Below are 18,822 nucleotides of genomic sequence, written 5' to 3' on the forward strand. Positions count from 1 at the left end.
TCAGAAAGTCCGGCTGGGCGCTCCCTCCCAGGACCCAGATCCGCTGGCGACCCCCCTTCCGGCGCGCTCCCCTCCCTCCCGCGGCTCCAGCCGGGACGCCGAGTGAGCTGGGAGCCGGGCTGCGCGGCGGGACGTCCAGCCTCAGAGCCCACCCCTCCTCCCTGCCCGGGGCGAAGGTTCCCCGCCCGGCTGGCCGCTCTCGGCTGAGCCTCTGGCTCTGAGGGGTTTAAAAAGGCCGCTCCCTTGAGCCCACCCTCCCCCGGGAGGACGCCCCCCCACCGTTGTCTCCCGGAGATACCGAGTGACGGCCCCACACCGGCCCCTGGGAGTCACCAAAAGCCGGGTATCCCGTCGCTCGCGACCCGCCCTGGCGCGGCCTGCGCCCCGAGTCCCCACGGCCCAGTCCGCGCCGCGGGGGTTCCCAGGTCAGGCCCAAACACCAGCAGAAAGAAAGGGAGGGTCTGGGTGGAGTCCTCTCCGCCGTTCATCTTCTTCCTAAGCCTGGGGCGCCTGTCCCTGCTTGTCCGCCAGGACAGCCCCGGATTAAAGGACAAACTTCAAAATGGAAATTCTTAAAATGTGTTCGTTTCCTGGTACCCGACCAAAGTCCTCCAGCTGCCTGGGGTAGTGGGGCTGCGCCCCGTGTGTGCGATGGGCCCGGCCGCCGGTGGGGCAGGGCGGGCAGCGTCTGAAGTGGTGACCCGCCGCCCTAGTCCCGGCCAGCGGCTCGCAAACCCATCCTCCCCGCGTGGGAGCCCGGGATGCAGCGGGGGTGCAGGCCCCCCAAAGTCTGACATGGGAGCACGGCCTAGGGCAAGGAGGTGGCTGCCGGGGGCGTTTTTTGGCAAGACGCCCCCTGGGGCGGGGGTTGGGGGAAGGGGGCTGCTGAGAAAGGGAAGCTTCACCCGGGGAAACAGCCCCCCCCAGGCTCCCCCTCCCCGAAGGGACTGCCCTCCCGGTTCTTTTTCCCGAGGGTAGGGTGGATGGCCACTCAACTCTGCCCTGCTGTGCTCTCTGGAACGCACTTCCTCCTCCTGTCGCACTGTTGTCCCCCTGGTGGGGGTGGGGAGGGCGATCCTTCCCCTTGAATGTCACCTGAAGGGATTAACTGAAGAAAGCGGGGCGGAAACCCTATATTTACGAGATAACCATCGTTAATGTTTGCCCTCTTTGCTTGGCATTTTAAAATGCATTTTTTAGCCCTGGCTGGTGTGGCTCAGTGGATTGAGCTCCCAAAGGGTCACTAGTTTGATTCCCAGTCAGGGCACATGCCTGGGCTGCCAGCCGGGTCTCCAGTGAGGGATGAGTGAGAGGCAACCACACACTGATGTTTTTCTCCCTCTCTTTCTCCCTCCCTTCCCCCCTTTTTCTAAAAATAAATAAGTAAAACTATAAAAATAAAATGCATTTTTACATATTTGACTATCTTGGCTATATATATATATATATATATATATATATATATATATATATATATATATTTCAAATGACCTCTCTCAACATTATTTATATTTTTCTCTTTTTTTGGTTAAGATTTTACTTATTTTCAGAGATAGGGGAAGGGAGGGAGAAAAAGAGGGTGAGAAGCATGAATCACTTGCCTCCTACACACCCCCAACTGGGGGCCTGGCCTGCAACCCAGGCTTGTGCCCTGACTGGGAATCAAACAGGCGACCTTTCCCTCCACAGGCTGGTGCTCAATCCACTGAGCCACTCCAGCCGGGGCTGTTTACATTTTCCACACTTACATATTATCATTTCATACTCAGTTAATGGCTCCCATTTGACAGGGTTTTTAATATTTGCTGCCCTTAGAGAATGCTACATTGAATCTACACATAAATTGGTGTGTTGCTGAATGCCTCTCGGTAGTCTGCACACGGCCTCCAGAAGGGCTGTGTCCCAGCTGGCTGGCTCGACACCAGGACCCTGCTCGCTTCCTGGGGCTGTGAGTGTGCGTTTCTTGTTGTTTCCTAGACGCGAAATTACCAGGTCAAAGATTAGGAACGGCCGGGATCTCCGAGGGGTTCCTCTTCAGTCGTTCCGGCCCATCCACAAGGGGCTTCCCTCTTGTCTCTGCGACCAGCACCTCCCAGGTTTGGGTTTAGCTTTTATTTTGGCTGCTGCTGGTGTGTTAATTTTTGTTTTACTTGATCTCTGTGGGTGTGCTTTTTGATAAGGCAGACAGTTATGAGCTGATGAGAAAGAGCCAAAAGAGGAGTCAGCTGAGGAAGAGGGACAGGTCCACGCACTGAGGTCCCAGAGGGTGCAGGGGACAGGAGGGCTCCAGCCAGTCTACAAGGACCCGAGCTGGTGGGGACAGGCGTGGAGAAGGAGGGGCTGGGAGGGCACCTTACGAATTGGCTTTGACTTTCCTAGACAGGGAGGCAGAAAAGCATGGGTGGAGAGGGGGGGGGGGTTCTGCTCCCTGTGCTTTGGCTGCCCTAGTCCCCTTGAGTCTTCCCTTCAAGTACCCCCCCACCCCTCCCCCTTCCCTGGGAAGTTGCAGGTGTTATCCTGCCCCCCACCCCCCCACCCTCGCCCTGTGACAGATTCCCTTGTTCAGCAGCTGCTGGGTGGCAGGGCTGGGCTCACAGTGGCTCCAGCTCCCCCAGGCACTGAGGGCGTGCCCTCCAGATTTCTTCCCCTGGGGCCTTCCGTCTCTAATGGGCATCGGGAAGTGCCACGCACCTCACCCTGCCTGGAGCGAGGCGAGCCTGTGGTCCCTCCCTCTCCTGTCTGTCTCTGTTTGTCTTCTTCCTGGACAGACCCCCGTGGGCCCCAGAGTTCATCACAGAACTAGGAGAGCCCCCGACCTGTCCAGGCCCACGCCCGCACCCCCTCTCTGGTGTCCGAACTCCTGCCCACCAGGAGCTGACCCCCGACAGAGCCCCCAGCCTCCTGGATGTGTGCCTGTGTGAACTCTGAGTGGGCGGACGGGGAGCGAGCTGGCAGGAAGAGCGACCTTCCCCCACCGCGAGAGGCTGGATTTGAAAGAGCAGAAGCCATTGACTGGATACAGGGCTCCGTGTAGGCACAGAGCCCGGAGAGGGGCCCCCAACCCTCCAGCTGTCTCTGGGCTTCATGCGCTCCCTGCTAGGTCTCCAAGGAGAGTGGAGGGCGGCTTGCCAGGCACGCCATTACCTGACCTTATTTAACCCTCTCAGACATCTTGGGCTGATACTCCTATTTTATAGATGAGGAAACTGAGACTCGGAGTCAGGCCCCACTTCTGTGTCACAGTGGGATTTGGGCTCCTGGACCCGCTGCTGTCCCAGGCAGACCAGGCCGAGCCCAGGCAGGCCCGTTTCAGCTGGCGCACCGGTGTGCCTGGGGGCTGTTGGGACCATTAAGCAGATCATTGCCTGAGCATGACTCTTACCGGAGGCCCGGCCTGCTGAGCCCTTAGGAAATGCACACCGGCACCGTCACGCAGCTCCACGCAGACGGGAAGCTTTCCACAGACATCAGCTCCACCACCTCCCTCCGTCCCTCCCGGATGAGAGCTGGGAGGGTGGGCGCGCCCGGACGGTGGAGAGACCAGACTTCTAAAACTTCTCTGGAAACAAGTTAGCGATCGGCCCCCAAACCGCACATCACATTTCTTTTGACTCTAGAGGCTGCTTTCTAGGAAACAGCCACGTAGAAGCGACAGGTGTGAGCTAAGGTGCTGGCCATCCAGCCGGATGCGGGGGAGGTGAGACCTGGGGCTGCCACGTGACAGCTGACGGGGGGGGGGGGGACTGGACTCGTTATCATGCTGTCCTCCCCTGCATGGTATCTGACCAGTGTCCTAGTCAGATACCATGCAGCGCTGACCAGACCAGGGGAAGGTCAGATACCATGCAGCGCTGGGGGTGTGGGCCACAGCACAGAGCTGTGCCAAAACCCAGGGGGCTTCCTGGAGGTGGCTGCCCTGCTCACGTAGGTCAGGAGACACTCATGGAGCAGGAGGGTCTGAGACTTGCGGGCAGGTGCTGCTGGGAGCAAAGGCTGCCTCCACGGTGCTCCACACAGCTCCTGGAAGGTCCCTCTCCTCTCGGCACCTGTGTGTCTTGTTTGTTTGTAAAATGGTCCCAGCCCTGGCTGGTGTAGCTCAGTGGATTGAGTGCGGGCTGCGAGCCAAAAGGTTGCCAGTTTGATTCCCAGTCAGGGCACACGCCTGGGTTTCGGGCCAGGTCCTCAGTGGGGACCCCGTGAGAGGCAACCACACACTGATGTTTCTCTCTTTCTCCCTCCCTTCCCCTCTCTCTAAAAATAAATAAGTAAAATCTTTTTAAAAAATGGGTCCATAGTGGGGGATGTGAGGCCCGAATAAGGTAGGCCTGGCAGGGTTTCCTGCCACATGGCGTGTTCTTGGCAAATGGCAAGCCCTTCTGCACTGTGGTTACGAAGTTCCCGGGCAGAGGCAGGGGTGGGGAGGGCATGTTTTGGGAAGAGACTATTGCAGAAACCTGGAATTCTCAGAGCCTGGCTGCTGGAGCAGCGCCAAAGAGGTCAGCGTGGCTAGTCTGGAAGCCGGGGGCTGAGTCGGCAAGCCAGAGAGGAGGCTGGGGTGGTGGGTCCCCAGACAGGTGGACGGACAGGGGGAGAGACCTGAGCCACACTGTGGGTGTGGCTGACTGGAGGGGGGAGATGTGGAGGAGATCCGTTGGAGGAGAGGTCCATCCCCATCCCTGCCCTCTGCCTCCCTCTCCCCGGGGTCATCACCGTGGCTTCCTAACTGCCTTCATGTAGCCACACGTCCGCCGTGGCCCAGCCTCCAAACGCAGCCAGTGTGGGAGATCTGTTGCACATGTCACACGATCGTCCTTCCTCCTCTAAATCTCTTAGTGGCGCCCTCTCCAGTCAGAGGCAAGCCCTTCCGGTGGCCCTGCAGGCCCCGGTGGCCTGGCCTCCATGATCTCTCTGACCCCTTCTCCTGGATCGTTCCCCTGCCCCCTACTGTTCCAGCAACCTGGCTTAGTGGCCCCAGGGACTTTGCACTGACCATTTCCCTGGACACTTTCCCCCGGATACCCCTCGTGGGTTGCACAAGCATCAGCTTTTCAGAGAGGCCACCCCGAACTGTCCTGTGTACAGGAGCGCCCACACCTGTGCTCCCAACCCAGTCTCTCGGTTGCGCCTCTCTCTGCGGCCCTTCCACCGCCTGACGTATTTCTTTACTTGTGAATGTAAAGAAAGCCAAAGACTCTGCTGCGCTCACTGCTGTGTGTATTTGCAGACCTTGGAGCGGGGCCTGGCATATAGTAGGTGCTTAAGTATGTGTTGGATGAGTGATCGAGGTGCTGGGCGTGATGCTAAGGGCTTGACCGGTTTCTTTCCATCACAGCTTTTTGTATCAGGTGGAGCAAGAACGTTCTTACCTGTGTGTTATCTCTCTGGCCTCATCACCCGATCCTTTGGTTGGGCACCAAGAAGTTCTGATGGGCTTCGCAGAACCAGTGCCAGGGAGACCAGATGAGGCAGGTCTTTCTAGAAGGGTCCTTAGACATTGTCCTTTACAAGCTCTTTATTTTACAGAGGAAGAACCTGGGGCTTAGAACTGGGATGGGGGATAGAAGCCAGGCCCCTTCCTCGGGCGGTACCCAGTTAGCAAGGACCGTTAAGAAGAGCAGCCTCCCCGGCAGGGCTCCGTGTGTGATTTCGGGAGCAGCACTCTTTTGCCGCCAGTTACTGTTTTTTTATCTTCGATACCATAGAAAAGGAGAAAGTGAGGCAACACTGAGCGCTTTCTTCCAAGGAGAGTGACCTCGGGACTCATGATTCAGGCCAGTTTCGAGATGCCTCCGTGAACTCCAGGCGCAGCAAGTGACTGGTACCAAAAGCTCGTCCACACGCCCCAGCTGGTGAGGTCCCTACGAGGTCCTGGCGTGTACGTGCATGTGTCCACATATGTGGGAGTTCAGACTCGCGGTGACTCACTGCTTCCTGAATGTGGCCCAGAGCTCAGGAAGGCTTCTTCTGACGCTGAGTCCACCCCAGGCAACCTGACCTTCAGTCTGGTCTCTGGGGCAGAGCTGGAGTGACCATGGTGGGGGCATGGAAGGGCTGAGGCTAGGAGGTGGAGGTATGCGGGTGCGTGCCCTGCCCCCCACAGTTACTAGCTGTGCAGTGTTAGGGGGGCTGGGGAGGTCCCCTGTCCTCTCTTGGGGCCCGTGAGCACTCCGGTACTTTTATACGCAGAGTCCAAGGCACATGACCTTCCTTTGGACCCTCAGATGGTGAGGCAGAAAAGGCTGTTGGAGCGGCACGCCTCCGGGCTTTTGGGGGCGGTTCAGGGATTGTTTACTTATTAAAAGAAAATGTGTCCGTGCCCTGCCTGGTGTGGCTCAGTGGGCTGAGCATGGGTTGTGAACCAAAGGGTCGCCAGTTCGATTCCCAGTCAGGGCACATGCCTGGGTTGCGGGCCAGGTCCCCAGTAGGGGGGATGTAAGAGAGGCAACCACACATGAATGCTTTTCTCCCACTCTTTCTTCTTCCCTTTCCCTCTCTCTAAAAGTAAATAAAATCTTTTCTAAACAGTGTATATGCTGAGGTCTGTGCTGACCACGTACGACTGGACAATGAGTAAAAGCAGCCATTGTCCCTGCCTCCCGACCTTGCGGTGTCACGGTGTCATTGTGCATTTAATCAGTCCCTTCAGGAAAGACCTTGAGGGTGGCTTCTCATTGTTTGCGCTTGCAAACAACTCTGTGACCTGTGTAAATGTCACTTATCTGTAGGATAAGGTCACACGGGGGTTCGCAGTGATGAAAGGTAAATGCAAATGGGACGTTGGTGGAGGTGGGTCACTTGTGGACACTGGGGGGCCACCAGGCTCTCTCGCCAGCCAGGCTGTGTGAGGTCCCTCTCCCTCCAGCCTCTGGCTCTTGGCCAGGCTGGCAGGTGAGAGATGCTATCTGTGTGTCCCATTTGCATTTCTCTTACTCACCCAACGATCCTCAGTCTTGCTTATGAGGTTCAGGGCCGTGGACGGCAGGTGCAGTTTTGACTTTCTGGCCGGTATGGCTTTTTCAACAAGGAGTCAAGTGTATTCCTGTTATCTTTTATGGCCTTTGGATTTCACACACAATTCAGAAAAGTTGGCCAATGCCAAGGTTATAAAGGAACTCACCCATGTTTTGCTCTAAACTTGTATGGGTTTTATTATTTTACATTGGGAGTTTATCCTGGGGCATGTTCTGCTCTATGAACTCGGCTTGTTTTTTTTCCCTCTAGAAGCTACTCCAGTTGCCCAACATCGGGACCTAGAGACCCATTTGCTTTATCGGCTGTGCAGGTGCTGTGCTGTCTGGTTTCTGGGTGGCAGTCCCCTTCGGCCGTTCCTGCGGCGACGTCGTTTCAATGACGGAAACTCTAGAATGAGTTACAGTCTAAAAGGCCAGGCCTTCCTCATGCCTTCCTCCTTCTCAGTGTTTTCCTGTAGGTTCTTGCTTGTTCATTTTTCTATCTGAGCATTAGAATCAGTTTGTCACATTCCAGGATCCTATACAATTTATCAATTGACTTCGAGAAAATCGACCCATTTATGAAGCTGAGTCTTCTACCCAAGAACATGGTTTGTCTTTCCATTTATTCAAATGGAGAATTTATTTTGTGTCCTTCAGGAACCTGAAATGTTTGCTCATGTAGATTTTGGACACCTTTTGTCAAGCTGAACCCTAAGTAACATGCTGGTTGGGTCTTTTCATGCATTACACCTTCTGCATGTAACTGTTGGCTGTTTGAGGCGTGTGCGTGTTGTGTGTGCCTGCTACCCCTCCCAGTGTGGGGGGAGCTACTTCTCGAGTCCCCCCAGTGCCAGGGACACGAGTGAGTGAATAATGACCGAGACATGCTGGATCTGTTTGGGGAGGAGGAGTGGGCTGTGGCCAGTTTCTCAGGGGAGACAAAGGCCAGCAGCGGCCAGTTTCTCCAAGGAGAAAAGGCCCCGAGTGCCCTCTTCCAGAGCCTTTTATTGGGTTGTAATACACAGGAATACAGGGCAGCAAGGATCAAACAGTAGATAACATTACAAAGAAATCTGAGGGCTTCAAAGTCTGAGTCAGTGTCCGTCAGGAAGAGAGTTGCAGAAACTTTGGGAGACATTCTCATTTCCTTTTGGACCCTTATCATATGAATGAAAGCACTCTTGGCAGAGCAGATTTCCCAGGTTTATCAGGAAGTCTTTGTGGTGCCAGATTTTTCCCCAGGACACGCTCTGGTAAGGCAAGGAGCTGCACCTCTCCCCAACAGGTATTCAGGTTTAAGGGAATTAGAGCCAGGAAGCGCTTTTCCCAGAGAACTTGGGGATTTGGGCTTTGTCAAAGCCGGGGAAGGGGGTGGGGGGTGGCGAGAGTCCATTGCTCTTTGTTGCAGCCCCCTGAATCCTTCCATGAAGGCCTCCCAGGTGATCGAGTCTGGCTTAGGTTGCCCCCCCCCCCCACTGTGAGGGGTCTTACCCATCATTGACTTCCGACCAAGCTCTGGGGGCAGAGAGAGGAACTGAGGCAGCGTTTGCTACCAGAGACAAGCTTTGCGTTGGTGGTATAGTGGTGAGCATAGCTGCCTTCCAGAGACAAGCTTTGTCTCCTGCGGCTCACATTCCAGAGCTCTTGTCCTTAGCCACAAGGGGTAGAGATACAATTCCTAAAACGAGGCAGAGCGGTCTACTACATCCCAGTATTCTTTTACTTGTAGTTTTTCAGTAGTTTCTCTTGGCTTGTCCTGGTTTATAGTAGTATTTATGAAAATACCAATAGTTTTAAATATTTCTATTTTTTTTAAATATTTTATTTATTTATCTTTAGAGGGGAAGGGAAGGAGAGACGGAGAGAAACATCAATGTATGGTTGCCTTTTGTGCATCCCCTGCTGGGAACTGGCCTGCAGGGAACTGGCCTGCAACCCAGGCATGTGCCCTGACTGGGAATCGAACCGCAACTGTCTGGTTGGCAGGCCCGCGCTCAATCCACTGAGCTACACCAGCCAGGGCTTTTCTATTTTTTTTTATGCCTCTAATTTCTTTCTCTTCTCAAGTTGTGTTGATGAATACCTCCAGCACTGGTGAGCAGGATGGGTGCCTTTGTCTCCTGCCCACCCACCCAGGTCTGCAGAGAAGCGTCCTCACCTGGGAAGCTGAGTGCAAGGCTGTTTCCTGGGTTTGGTGACGGTGTCTGTCCCTTGGTTAGGGAAGTGTCTGTTGATTCCTGATTTATCCAGGATGAGCGTTGGAAACGCTGTCAAATGTTTTTTAGCATCTCCAGGGATGACTGTGATTTTCCTCCTTCGATCTATGAATATGATGAATTATATTAATAATTTTCTAATGTCAAGCCATCCTTGCATTCTGGGAATAAGCCCACTTGGGTTTTTCCCCCTAATACTCATTAGAGGATATGTTTATTGATTTTTTTAAAAAAGATTTTATTTATTTATTTTTACAGAGGGGGTAAGGGAGGGGGAAAGGGAGAGAAGCATCAGTGTGTGGTTGCCTCTCACATACCGTCAACTGGGGACCTGACCTGCGACCCTTTAGTTCGCAGGCTGGTGCTCAATCCACTGAGCCACACCAGCCAGGGTGTGTTTATTGATTTTAGAGAGAGGGGAAGGGAGGTTGAGAGAGAGGGGGGAACAAGAATGTAAGAGAGAAATGTTGATTGGTTGCCTCCCAGATGCATCCCAACTGGGGATCGAACCTGCACCCTGGGTATATGCCCTGAGCAGGGATCAAACAAGTAACCTTCTGGTGCAGGGGTGATTCTCCACACGACTGAGCCATTGACCAGGGCAAGCCGGTTAGTTTTGATATCTTATTCTTTTCATGTGCTCCTGGATTCCACTTGCGTATGTTTTATTCAGGATTTTCACAGTAATATTCCCAAGCGGTATTGGTCAGTAGGGTATATTCCGAAATCTTTTTCAGGTTTTCACTTCTCTTCTACTTTAAAAGTTTTTTGAGGTTTTCTGGCTCATGTTTTGCTGTTCGATACAGTTCCAGAAAGCTTTGGGTTTCCGTTATTGCTAGAGCCCTGACCCGCGTGCCCCAGCGTGCTGAGCGGGTCATCTGGAGAAGCACAAGGTCGGCAGTTCAGTTCCCACGCAGGGCACACGCCTGGTTGCGGGCCGGTCCCCGTTGGGGGGGGGGCGCGAGAGGCAACCACACACTGACGCTTCTCTCCCTCTCTTTCTCCCTCCCTTCCCCTCTCTCTAAATAAATAAATACAATCTTTTAAAAAATAAAAGAATATTATCTACTATTAGCGTGGAAAGTTTCATATATTGTAGTAGTACCTTACTGATATTTTATCTAGGTCTTCTGAATTTGTATTTATGTTTGGTCCACTTAATGTTTCTTGGGCTGAAAGATGAATTAAATTCTCTTATTAGTGTGTTTCAGTCTATTCACCCTAATATCCCTGTGATTTCTTCTTCCGGAAAATTGCCGCACTGTAATGTAGTACTTGGTGAATCACACCGTTGAGTGTGCTAAATGGCCCTTCTTCGGCTCATTTGGTGATGTCTGGCTGAAGGTCTCGTCCGACATTAGATTACGGCCCACCCTGGTTTTGTTTGTATCTGTCTTTATGCCTTGGCTCATTCGGTCACTTTTACCATTTCAAGTTGCTTTGTCGGAATTATGTCGCTTGAACGCAGGATGGAGTTGGGTATTGCTGGAGATCCAAACTAAATCGTTTTTTAAAAAGATCAGAGACCGACCCTATTTATTAATTCACGTGGCCAGTGCCTCTGGTCTCCTTTCTGTCCTACTGCGTGGACACCCGTGTGTCTCTGTGCGGGTGGAAAGGCTGTATTCTTGATTCTTTCACTCTGGTCAGTTCTCTTCTTCGCTTTTTAAAAATACTGCAGCCCTTCTGACATTGAAGAAAGTTTGTATTTTTGTTCTAGTGGTTACACTGATGTTTATATCTCTATATAATATTCCCAGTTACCTAGTACCCTATTGTTTCTCTTTCGTGGACAATAAATTCAACTTGTTTCCTCTTCCTCCCTCCTCCCCCCCTTGTCTCTACCCAGTTCTAGCTGATACTGCATCCAGTGATTCTACGGTATTTTAGAATAGGAACCCATGCCTTCAGGGTTCCTGACCGCTGCCATTGCTTACCTATGCGGTGGCATGAAACCCTGAAGAAGAGGTGGCCGCAGCTTGGAAGAGACGTTGGGAGGCAGCCTGAGGCCTCTTTTAAGAAACGCCGCACCTCCCACAGCTGGTGGTGGACGGGTTGCGGCGGCTGCGCCTGTGGGAAGAAATCAGAGGCACCAGTGACACTGCATTGATGTCGTTCAGAAGAATGGGCCTTTTTGTTCGTTTGATCCGCACCCGAGGGTATGTTTTTATTGCTTGAAAGAGAAAGAGAAACATTAAGGCGAGAGGAAAGAATCAGTCTGTTTCCTCCTGTACTAACCGACCAGGGTCGGAAACCTTGTGGTGCTCAGGTTGTCGCTCCAACCACAGGACCCACCTGGCGGGAGCAGAAAGATGGGCTTTTAATGGTGACGACATTTCAGGAACACCTTACCCAGTTCCTTTCACTTCTTAGGTCTGCGCAGAAGTGATAGGTGATGTATAAGTCTAACTAAACAATCCTTGCAAACATTCTATAGAAAGAGAAAGCGATGTGATGTTTAGTTGGGGGCATTCTTCAGTGGTGTACACAGAGATGCGGCTTTGTAACAGTTCCTGTCATTCGGCCGACCAGGGAGGTGGTTTCCTTCTCGCCGGCAGCCTGCACGAGGCCAGGTGCTGATCGGTTGGCCACGTGATCGGTTGGCCGTGCTGCCGCCCAGCGCCTCCGCTTTCCACCTCCTTCCCGCTTCCCCGCCCACTTCTCCCTGGTCCTAATCTCTATCATTTCTTACTGCACTCTGGATGGAGTCCGTTCGCTCTTATATTTTTTTGTAGTTTGGTCTTCACTTCTGAAACATTTTAATCCTTTGCTCCTTTCCTGCCCTCAGTCAGTGCTCACACGTTGTCCACCGTGGTTCCATCTGACCAGGTCCTCCCCGGTTCTCACAGAGCCGAAGGTCTTTGGGTTGAAATTGCCTTTTCAAGTTTTTTTTTTTTATTCATGCTGAAATTATGTATTCTAATTTTTATGCTTTATTGTTTTTATTTTAGAGAGAGGGGAAGGGAGGGAGCGGGGGGGGGTCAGGAAACATTGATATGAGAGAGAAACATCGATCGGTTGCCCCTCGCCTGTGCCCCGAATGGGGACCGAATCTGTAACTCAGGTGTGTGCCCTGACTGGGAATCGAACCCGTGATCTTGTGCTTACTGGGATGACCCCCAACCGAGCCACACCAGCCAGGGATCCACTCCTCTCTGGCCCTCGGAGCCGGCCTGGGTCAAGGGGCAGCCTGCCTCCGGCTGTGAGCCCTGGTCCATCACATCTTCCCCGAGAACGGACAGGAGGGGCTTCCAGAGGTCCCACCCTCCACCGCTGTGGGACCTCGGCTGAGCCCCTTTCCTTCTCTGGGCCTCTCTGTCCCCATGTGAACATAGGAATCTTCAAGGGCTCCTTTCTGGCGTCCTGGGAGCCGCTCGGTCGGCAGCGGGGTCGGTAGGGACCGAATCTGACCATCGCTGTGACCCATCCTGTTTGGATCTTGCTCCCTGGCATTGGGCTGGACACGGGAGCCCAGAGAGGATCAGAGGTGGAGTGTCCCACTGCAGGGGCACAGGTGGGTGTGGGCCATGAAGAGGTGACAGGCGTCAGTCAGGTCAAGGGGGCCTTTTCCAGTCTCTTGGGCCTGGATCCCAGTGCTGATGTGCCCACGGTGGGGCCTGCAGAGGTGATGCGGGGGCCAGGCCGCAGCAGGGACACTGCCACAGTTAACACTGGCCAGCTGGAGACGCCTCCCTGGGGCGGGGCTGGAAGGGGCAGGCCGCGAGGCAGGAGGAGGCCGTGGCAGCGACGTACCAGGCTTGTTTGACATGGGCCAGGACTTGGGCCCCAGCTGGGAGGCCCATCCAGGGGGCCAGGAGCATGCTTTGGGCCTGAGGTCACACGGGTATTGGGCCGTGGCCAGCTTGGCCCATACACAGCTTCTATTCCTGGGGCTTGGACTCCGGCACCAAATACAGTGCTGCTCGCGTCTGGCACCTTCATCCATGGCAGGCGTGGCTCAAAGGGCACTTCCTGCCTTCCCAACAGGCCCAGACCCCACTCTACACGGTGGCAGAGCTGGGTCACCCCAGCGCCACCGGGCCCCCAAGCAGCCAGGGCTTTGCCCCATCCAACTGTCTATCTGTCCGTCCGTCCACTCCTCAGTGTGGTTCACACTGGGTTAAGAATCCTTGGGACCAGAATAGCCTCTCTCCCTGCAGGGGAAAACCGGGGCCGGGAACAGGCTTCTTGATTGACAGCAGGGCGCTCGTGTTTGGACCCAGGCAGCTGCCCCAGTTCCCCCACTCGTTCTCACTGGCCCGTTTGGTCACTCACTGATCTGCTGACTCTCTGACTCACTCATTAACTCACTGGTCCTCCGTCGGTTCCCCGACCCCCCGACTCAGGCTGCATCCACGCACCCGCTCCTCACCTGCACAGAGTCACTCAGGGTTCACGGACCACGTCCCGAGGGCCAGCACCGCTCTAGATGCCGAACAGAACACAGAAGACGCCAAAGTGTACTGGTCCCCGTGGGGTTATGTTCCAAGTAAATAACTAGCCCAAATAAGTACAAAACTGTACAGTGCGTTGGAGTAAGTGTGGGCAGAACAGACTAAAGCAGAAAGCTAGGAAGCGATGGGGGAGTTGAAACTTCAGGGGCAGGAGGGAGGGCTCCACGGCAGGGTGATTTTTTTTTAGTTATTTTATTGTCGTTCCATTAGTTGATTACATTCTCCCCTCTCCCTTCCCCCCCAACCCCGGCCCAACCCACTTCCCACCCTTGCCTCCACCCTGCCCTCGGTTTTTTCCATGTGTCCTTTATAGTTGTTCTGGAAGGATGATTCTCTAAGTGACAGCTAGAGGAAGGTGAGGGAACAAGCAAAGGGAACAGTGTTCCAAGCAGAAGGAACAGCAGGTGCGAAGGCCCTACGACGGCTGCACGGGGGGATGGGTCTGAGAAAGAGCAAGGAGGCCAGGCGTGGGTGGGGCGCAGCAGGTGATGGGGAGAGAAGTGGGGCCTCGGGTCAGGGATCAGGGGACACACAGGGCCTGGTGGGTGTCCCGTGTCACTCAGCCCGAGCAGAAGAGCGGCCGGCCTGCCCTGTGACCTCGGGCCGTCTGGCCGCCGAGTGGGTGAGTCGGTGAGTGAGCGAATGAACGACCAGAGTCGGCTTCCTGTGTGACTACTGCGTGCTGAGCATAGAGCCAGGCACCGGGAGAGCAGGTGTGCCGGCCCCAATGGCGCTTGAGGAGGTCTGTCTGGTCAGTTCCTTTCTCATCAAGTGTCACCTTCCCGGGAAGGTGACACTTTCTCCAGACTCTGCTGGCCAGTTTGTTCCATTTCAGCCATCACCATATGTATTATCCTTGTCTCTTTTCAAACGGTGTCCCCACTGGCTCCCAGGGCAGGACTGTACCTAACTCGTGCCTCGCCCTGTGGGGCCGAGAGAGGGCACGAGCTGTGACGGAAGGAGCCCCAGCCCTCGGAGAGCCTGTGGCCCACCTCACTGTGTCTCTCACCATCTTTTGCAGATGGATTTGCAGGCTCGGAGAGCGTGTGGACGGGCCGTGTTCCCGTTGGCGGAGGAGGCTGCCTGCTGAGCCAGGGCGTGTCTCCAGGAGGCTGCCTGGATCCCCACCGCATCGCCATGGGGCGCCCAGGCTGGTCAGTTCCAGCCCTCGACATCGTCCCAGGTCCCTGCCCTTGGCCCCGGGGCAGGGCTGGGCCCAGTCGCTCAAGTCCTAGGCTCCGGGCACCAGTCCGCAGCCATGAGCCCCATCTGTCCTGCTGAGTGGTTGTTCCCGCTCCCCCACGGCCCCCAGACTGGGTCCAGTCCCTCCACCCCCTTCTGCCCAAGTGTCCTCTAAGGTAGAAGTGGTGTAACTTCCCCCTGGGGTTACCCAGAGCCATTTGGCACCGTGCACTTAGAAGGCACAGAACACACAGTGGCTGGGATTCTGCTGGGAATGGGCAGAGTCCAGGCCAGCGTGTGCTGACTCCCCCAAGGGCCAGGCATGTGGACACATTGGCTGCACTCTCTCTCTCCCCAGGCAGGATGGTGCAGTGGTGAGAACACAGACTCTGGACCCAGGTGGCCTAGGTTCAAACCCATGCCCTGCCACTTGCTGGTTGTGGGACTGTGTGAGTTATCAGACTGCTGTGCCTCAGTTTCCTCACTTGTAAAATGGGGGTGATGATTGCCACCCCACAGGGGAGCATAAGGGTTTAACGAGGTCACGTGTGTTGGTGCCTACAAAGTCGCCTGGCTTGGGCACAGTGGACTGTGTGTGTTCAGTGTGTGAGCGAATACCTACACCCAGTGGGTCCGAGAGGTCCTGTCTTGCAGGTGGGAAGGTGGAGGCTCAGGGAGCCAAAGGCCCTGCCGCAGGCCTCGCAGCTGCTTCCGGCAGACCTGAGGCCACCTGCATCCCAGGCATTCACACAGCCCCCTCCTCGGGGTGGAGCCCAAGCCTATCTCGTCCTCCCAGCCACCTGCAGGGCACCCAGAAAGGTTTCTGGCTGCTGGCCAAGTGGGCACCACCAGGAGAGAGCGAGGCTCCAAGGGCGGCAGTGCTAGCAAAGGTCACGGACGGCAGCCCAACTTCCCTGTCTGTTTCCCCTCCAGACCCGTGTCTGGGAGAAGCACAGCCCAGGGCAGGGGCTGGAGAAGCCAGGGGCCCAGGAGGCCCCGGCGTGTCTGAGCCCAGGGCTTCGGGCCGGCCCTGGCGAGCATCCCCACATGCCAGCGCCCAGGCCAGCCGGAGCCCTGGGGCTCCTGCGCCAAGTACCCGAGACTGCTCGGCAGTCTGCCCTCCTGGACCAGCCCAAGGCCTCGCCTGTGGAACTGAGGGCCACCTGTGCTGGGCCCGCCATTGCAGGCCGCCAGCCTGCCCTGCTGAGGGGGACACGCTTGGCCAAGCAGTCAGGCCGGTATGCCCGTGGCAAAGGCATTACCTCCGATAACCCCTGCACGTGCCAGACCCTGCCCTGGGTCCCTGATGGCCACAGGTTCTAGGTGGCACTGGCCCAGTCCTTGGGAGCTGAGGCCAGGGTCCACTGCTCCCATTTTCCAGGTGAGGAGGGAGATGGGGCTTGGAGCAGTTGGCAGGTTCATGGGCTCCAGACGCTGGTGTTGGCCGGGGCCTCGGTTTGTGGGAAGTGTTTCCTTGGGCCAGGGGTGGCTGCAGCCCGCCCAAGTGTGGTGTTCGTCTCTTGCAGACCAGCCAGTTCCTGTCAGAGGCTCCTGCTGTTATCGGGGGAGACCATGTCCAGGTCCCCAGACTGTCTGCTGTGGCCGCTCCGGAGCACCCCAAGCCAGCGGGGCTGTACCCTGTTCATCATCGGCTTCAAGTTCATGTTTTTGGTCTCCATCATGATCTACTGGCACATGGCAGGGGAGCCCAGGAGCCAAGGACAATTCTCTAACCTGCCTGTTGACGTCCCCTGCCCCCACCTGGGGCCCCCCACACGGCACCCCAGCGCCCCACCTCCAGGCAGCATCTTCTTCCTGGAGACCTCAGACCGGACCAACCCCAACTTCCTGTTCATGTGCTCGGTGGAGTCGGCTGCCAGGGCCCACCCAGAGTCCCGGGTGGCGGTCCTGATGAAGGGGCTGCCCGGCGGCAACGCCTCCCTGCCCCGGCACCTGGGCTTCTCGCTTCTGAGCTGCTTCCCCAACGTGCAGGTGCTCCCGCTGGACCTCAAGGAGCTGTTCCGGGGCACACCTCTGGCGGCCTGGTACGCGGCCACGCAGCAGCGGTGGGAGCCCTACCTGCTGCCCGTACTCTCCGACGCCTCCCGGCTGGCGCTCCTGTGGAAGTTCGGGGGCATCTACCTGGACACGGACTTCATCGTCCTCAGGAACCTGAGGAACCTGACCAACATGCTGGGCACTCAGTCCCGCTACGTCCTCAACGGCGCCTTCCTGGCCTTTGAGCGCCACCACGAGTTCCTGGCGCTGTGCATGCGTGACTTCGTGGCCCACTACAACAGCTGGATCTGGGGCCACCAGGGCCCACAGCTGCTCACGCGTGTCTTCAAGAAGTGGTGCTCCATCCGCAGCCTGGGCGAGAGCCACGCCTGCCGCGGCGTCACGGCCCTGCCCTCTGAGGCCTTCTACCCCATCCCCTGGCAGAACTGGAAGAAGTACTTCGAGGACATCAGCCCCGAGGAGCTTCCCCGGCTGCTCAGGGGCACCTACGCCGTGCACGTGTGGAACAAGAAGAGCCAGGGCACGCGCTTTGAGGCCACATCCAGGGCGCTGCTGGCCCAGCTCCACGCCCGCTACTGCCCCACGACACACAAGGCCATGAAGATGTACTTGTAAGGGGCCTGCCTGCACCCAGCACGGGGAGGGGAGGGCTGCCCAGCCACCTTTCCTGGGGAGGCGAGGCGAGGGGTGGGGGACAGGGAACAGATGGTCTGAGAGGTGTTATTGGAGGGCTCTGCTCCCTTGGACCCAGGGCGAGGCTGGTGGGCCCCCCGGCAGCCAGTGTGCTATCTCACGGTAGGGGCAGCCAGCAGAGGTGAAGGGCCCCAGCCAGAATCAGCTGGAGTGAGCCGGGAAGGGGGTGGGTGGAGAGCACCCTGGGTCTGCTGGACAACACGTGGAAGCTGTGAACATCAAGGCGTCCTACAGGCATCCGAGGGAAGCCAGGTGTTGGGCCCCAAGTGGCCATGGTGGGAGCAGACTTGGATGAGCCCAAGGCAAGGGGGAGGAGGCAGATCCCCAGATGAGGGGCGTAGAGGCCACTGTGGGTGAGCAGTGGGCTAACTCGGCTTGGAGAGCCCAGGGCAGGGCCTGGCTCTCTCCTGGTTTCAGTTGTTCTCAGGCTGAGGCTGGCATGGCTGGCCTGGGGAGCCTCTGGGGGGAGGCCCCATGTGCCCTCCCCCTCCTTCTTTCCACAGATGTCGCAAGGGTGACAGCCGCCCTCTCCAGGGGCATAGGGGTGTGGAGTATTTTTGGCTTGGGAAAAGCATTTTAAAGGAAACACTCCCACCCTGTTGTTAATAAACAGGAAAATAACGAACATAACAGTATATCGTGGGCATCTAGTGCTTCGTGTCCATAAAACACACTCGCTCACACCCATCTCAGCGCCATTCTGCAGGTGGGAAGCACTGGCCTGCTGGAGGTGACTTGCCTGAGATCCAACCTAGATCCAAAGGTCTGGGCCAGAGGAAGGTCAGTGCTTGGAAGGACGAGGCCCAGCTGGTTGGGGCTGAGTGAGGAAGCCGCCTCAGAGTTAGGCGTTCCAGCAGAAGGCCTCCCCTCTAGGACTGGGGGTCCTGCCAGGAACTCTGGGGCTCTGCGTGCTGCTCTTTGTCAGCAGAGGGGGAGGTGTTCAGGGGCCTCTGGATTCTGCCTGCAGACGGTCATGGGCAACCTGGTAAGGTAGTGAGCTCCCTGGCTTCAGGGGTATTCAAGAGCACGTGATGTTTTTTAAACAGTGGATTATTTGTCATTTGTCTCTCCATAACATCATTTCACCTGTCTTGATTTTTTTTAGAATAAGCAGATTTTACTTTTAATGTACAAGTAAATAGATAACTGTGTATATATACTTAAACAAGTGAGATGACCTTTTGAGTCAAGCATGGTTTAGTCATTTGGCTGTCATAGTGAGTGTCGACTATGTGTCACCATATAAAGATGAGACAGACGTGTGTCACTCCCTCACCCTAAACTCTTCTGTGGCTCCTTATTGCT

At 55.9% G+C, this 18,822-nt stretch overlaps 1 protein-coding gene across 1 annotated transcript; it reads left to right on the forward strand.

The window, feature by feature from the left end:
• Positions 1-3,755: 3,755 nt before the first annotated feature.
• On the forward strand, positions 3,756-17,523 carry A4GALT (alpha 1,4-galactosyltransferase (P blood group)). Its single transcript, XM_037160172.2, has 4 exons — positions 3,756-5,849; positions 13,937-14,027; positions 14,645-14,777; positions 16,332-17,523. The coding sequence occupies exon 4, from the start codon at positions 16,378-16,380 to the stop codon at positions 17,437-17,439; it is 1,062 nt and encodes a 353-aa protein (XP_037016067.2). The 5' UTR covers positions 3,756-5,849; positions 13,937-14,027; positions 14,645-14,777; positions 16,332-16,377; the 3' UTR covers positions 17,440-17,523.
• Positions 17,524-18,822: the final 1,299 nt, after the last annotated feature.

Source organism: Artibeus jamaicensis, unplaced genomic scaffold, assembly GCF_021234435.1.
Source record: "Artibeus jamaicensis isolate MK-2021 breed Jamaican fruit bat unplaced genomic scaffold, CSHL_Jam_final contig_233, whole genome shotgun sequence".
In the NCBI taxonomy this organism is placed as follows: Eukaryota; Metazoa; Chordata; class Mammalia; order Chiroptera; family Phyllostomidae; genus Artibeus; species Artibeus jamaicensis.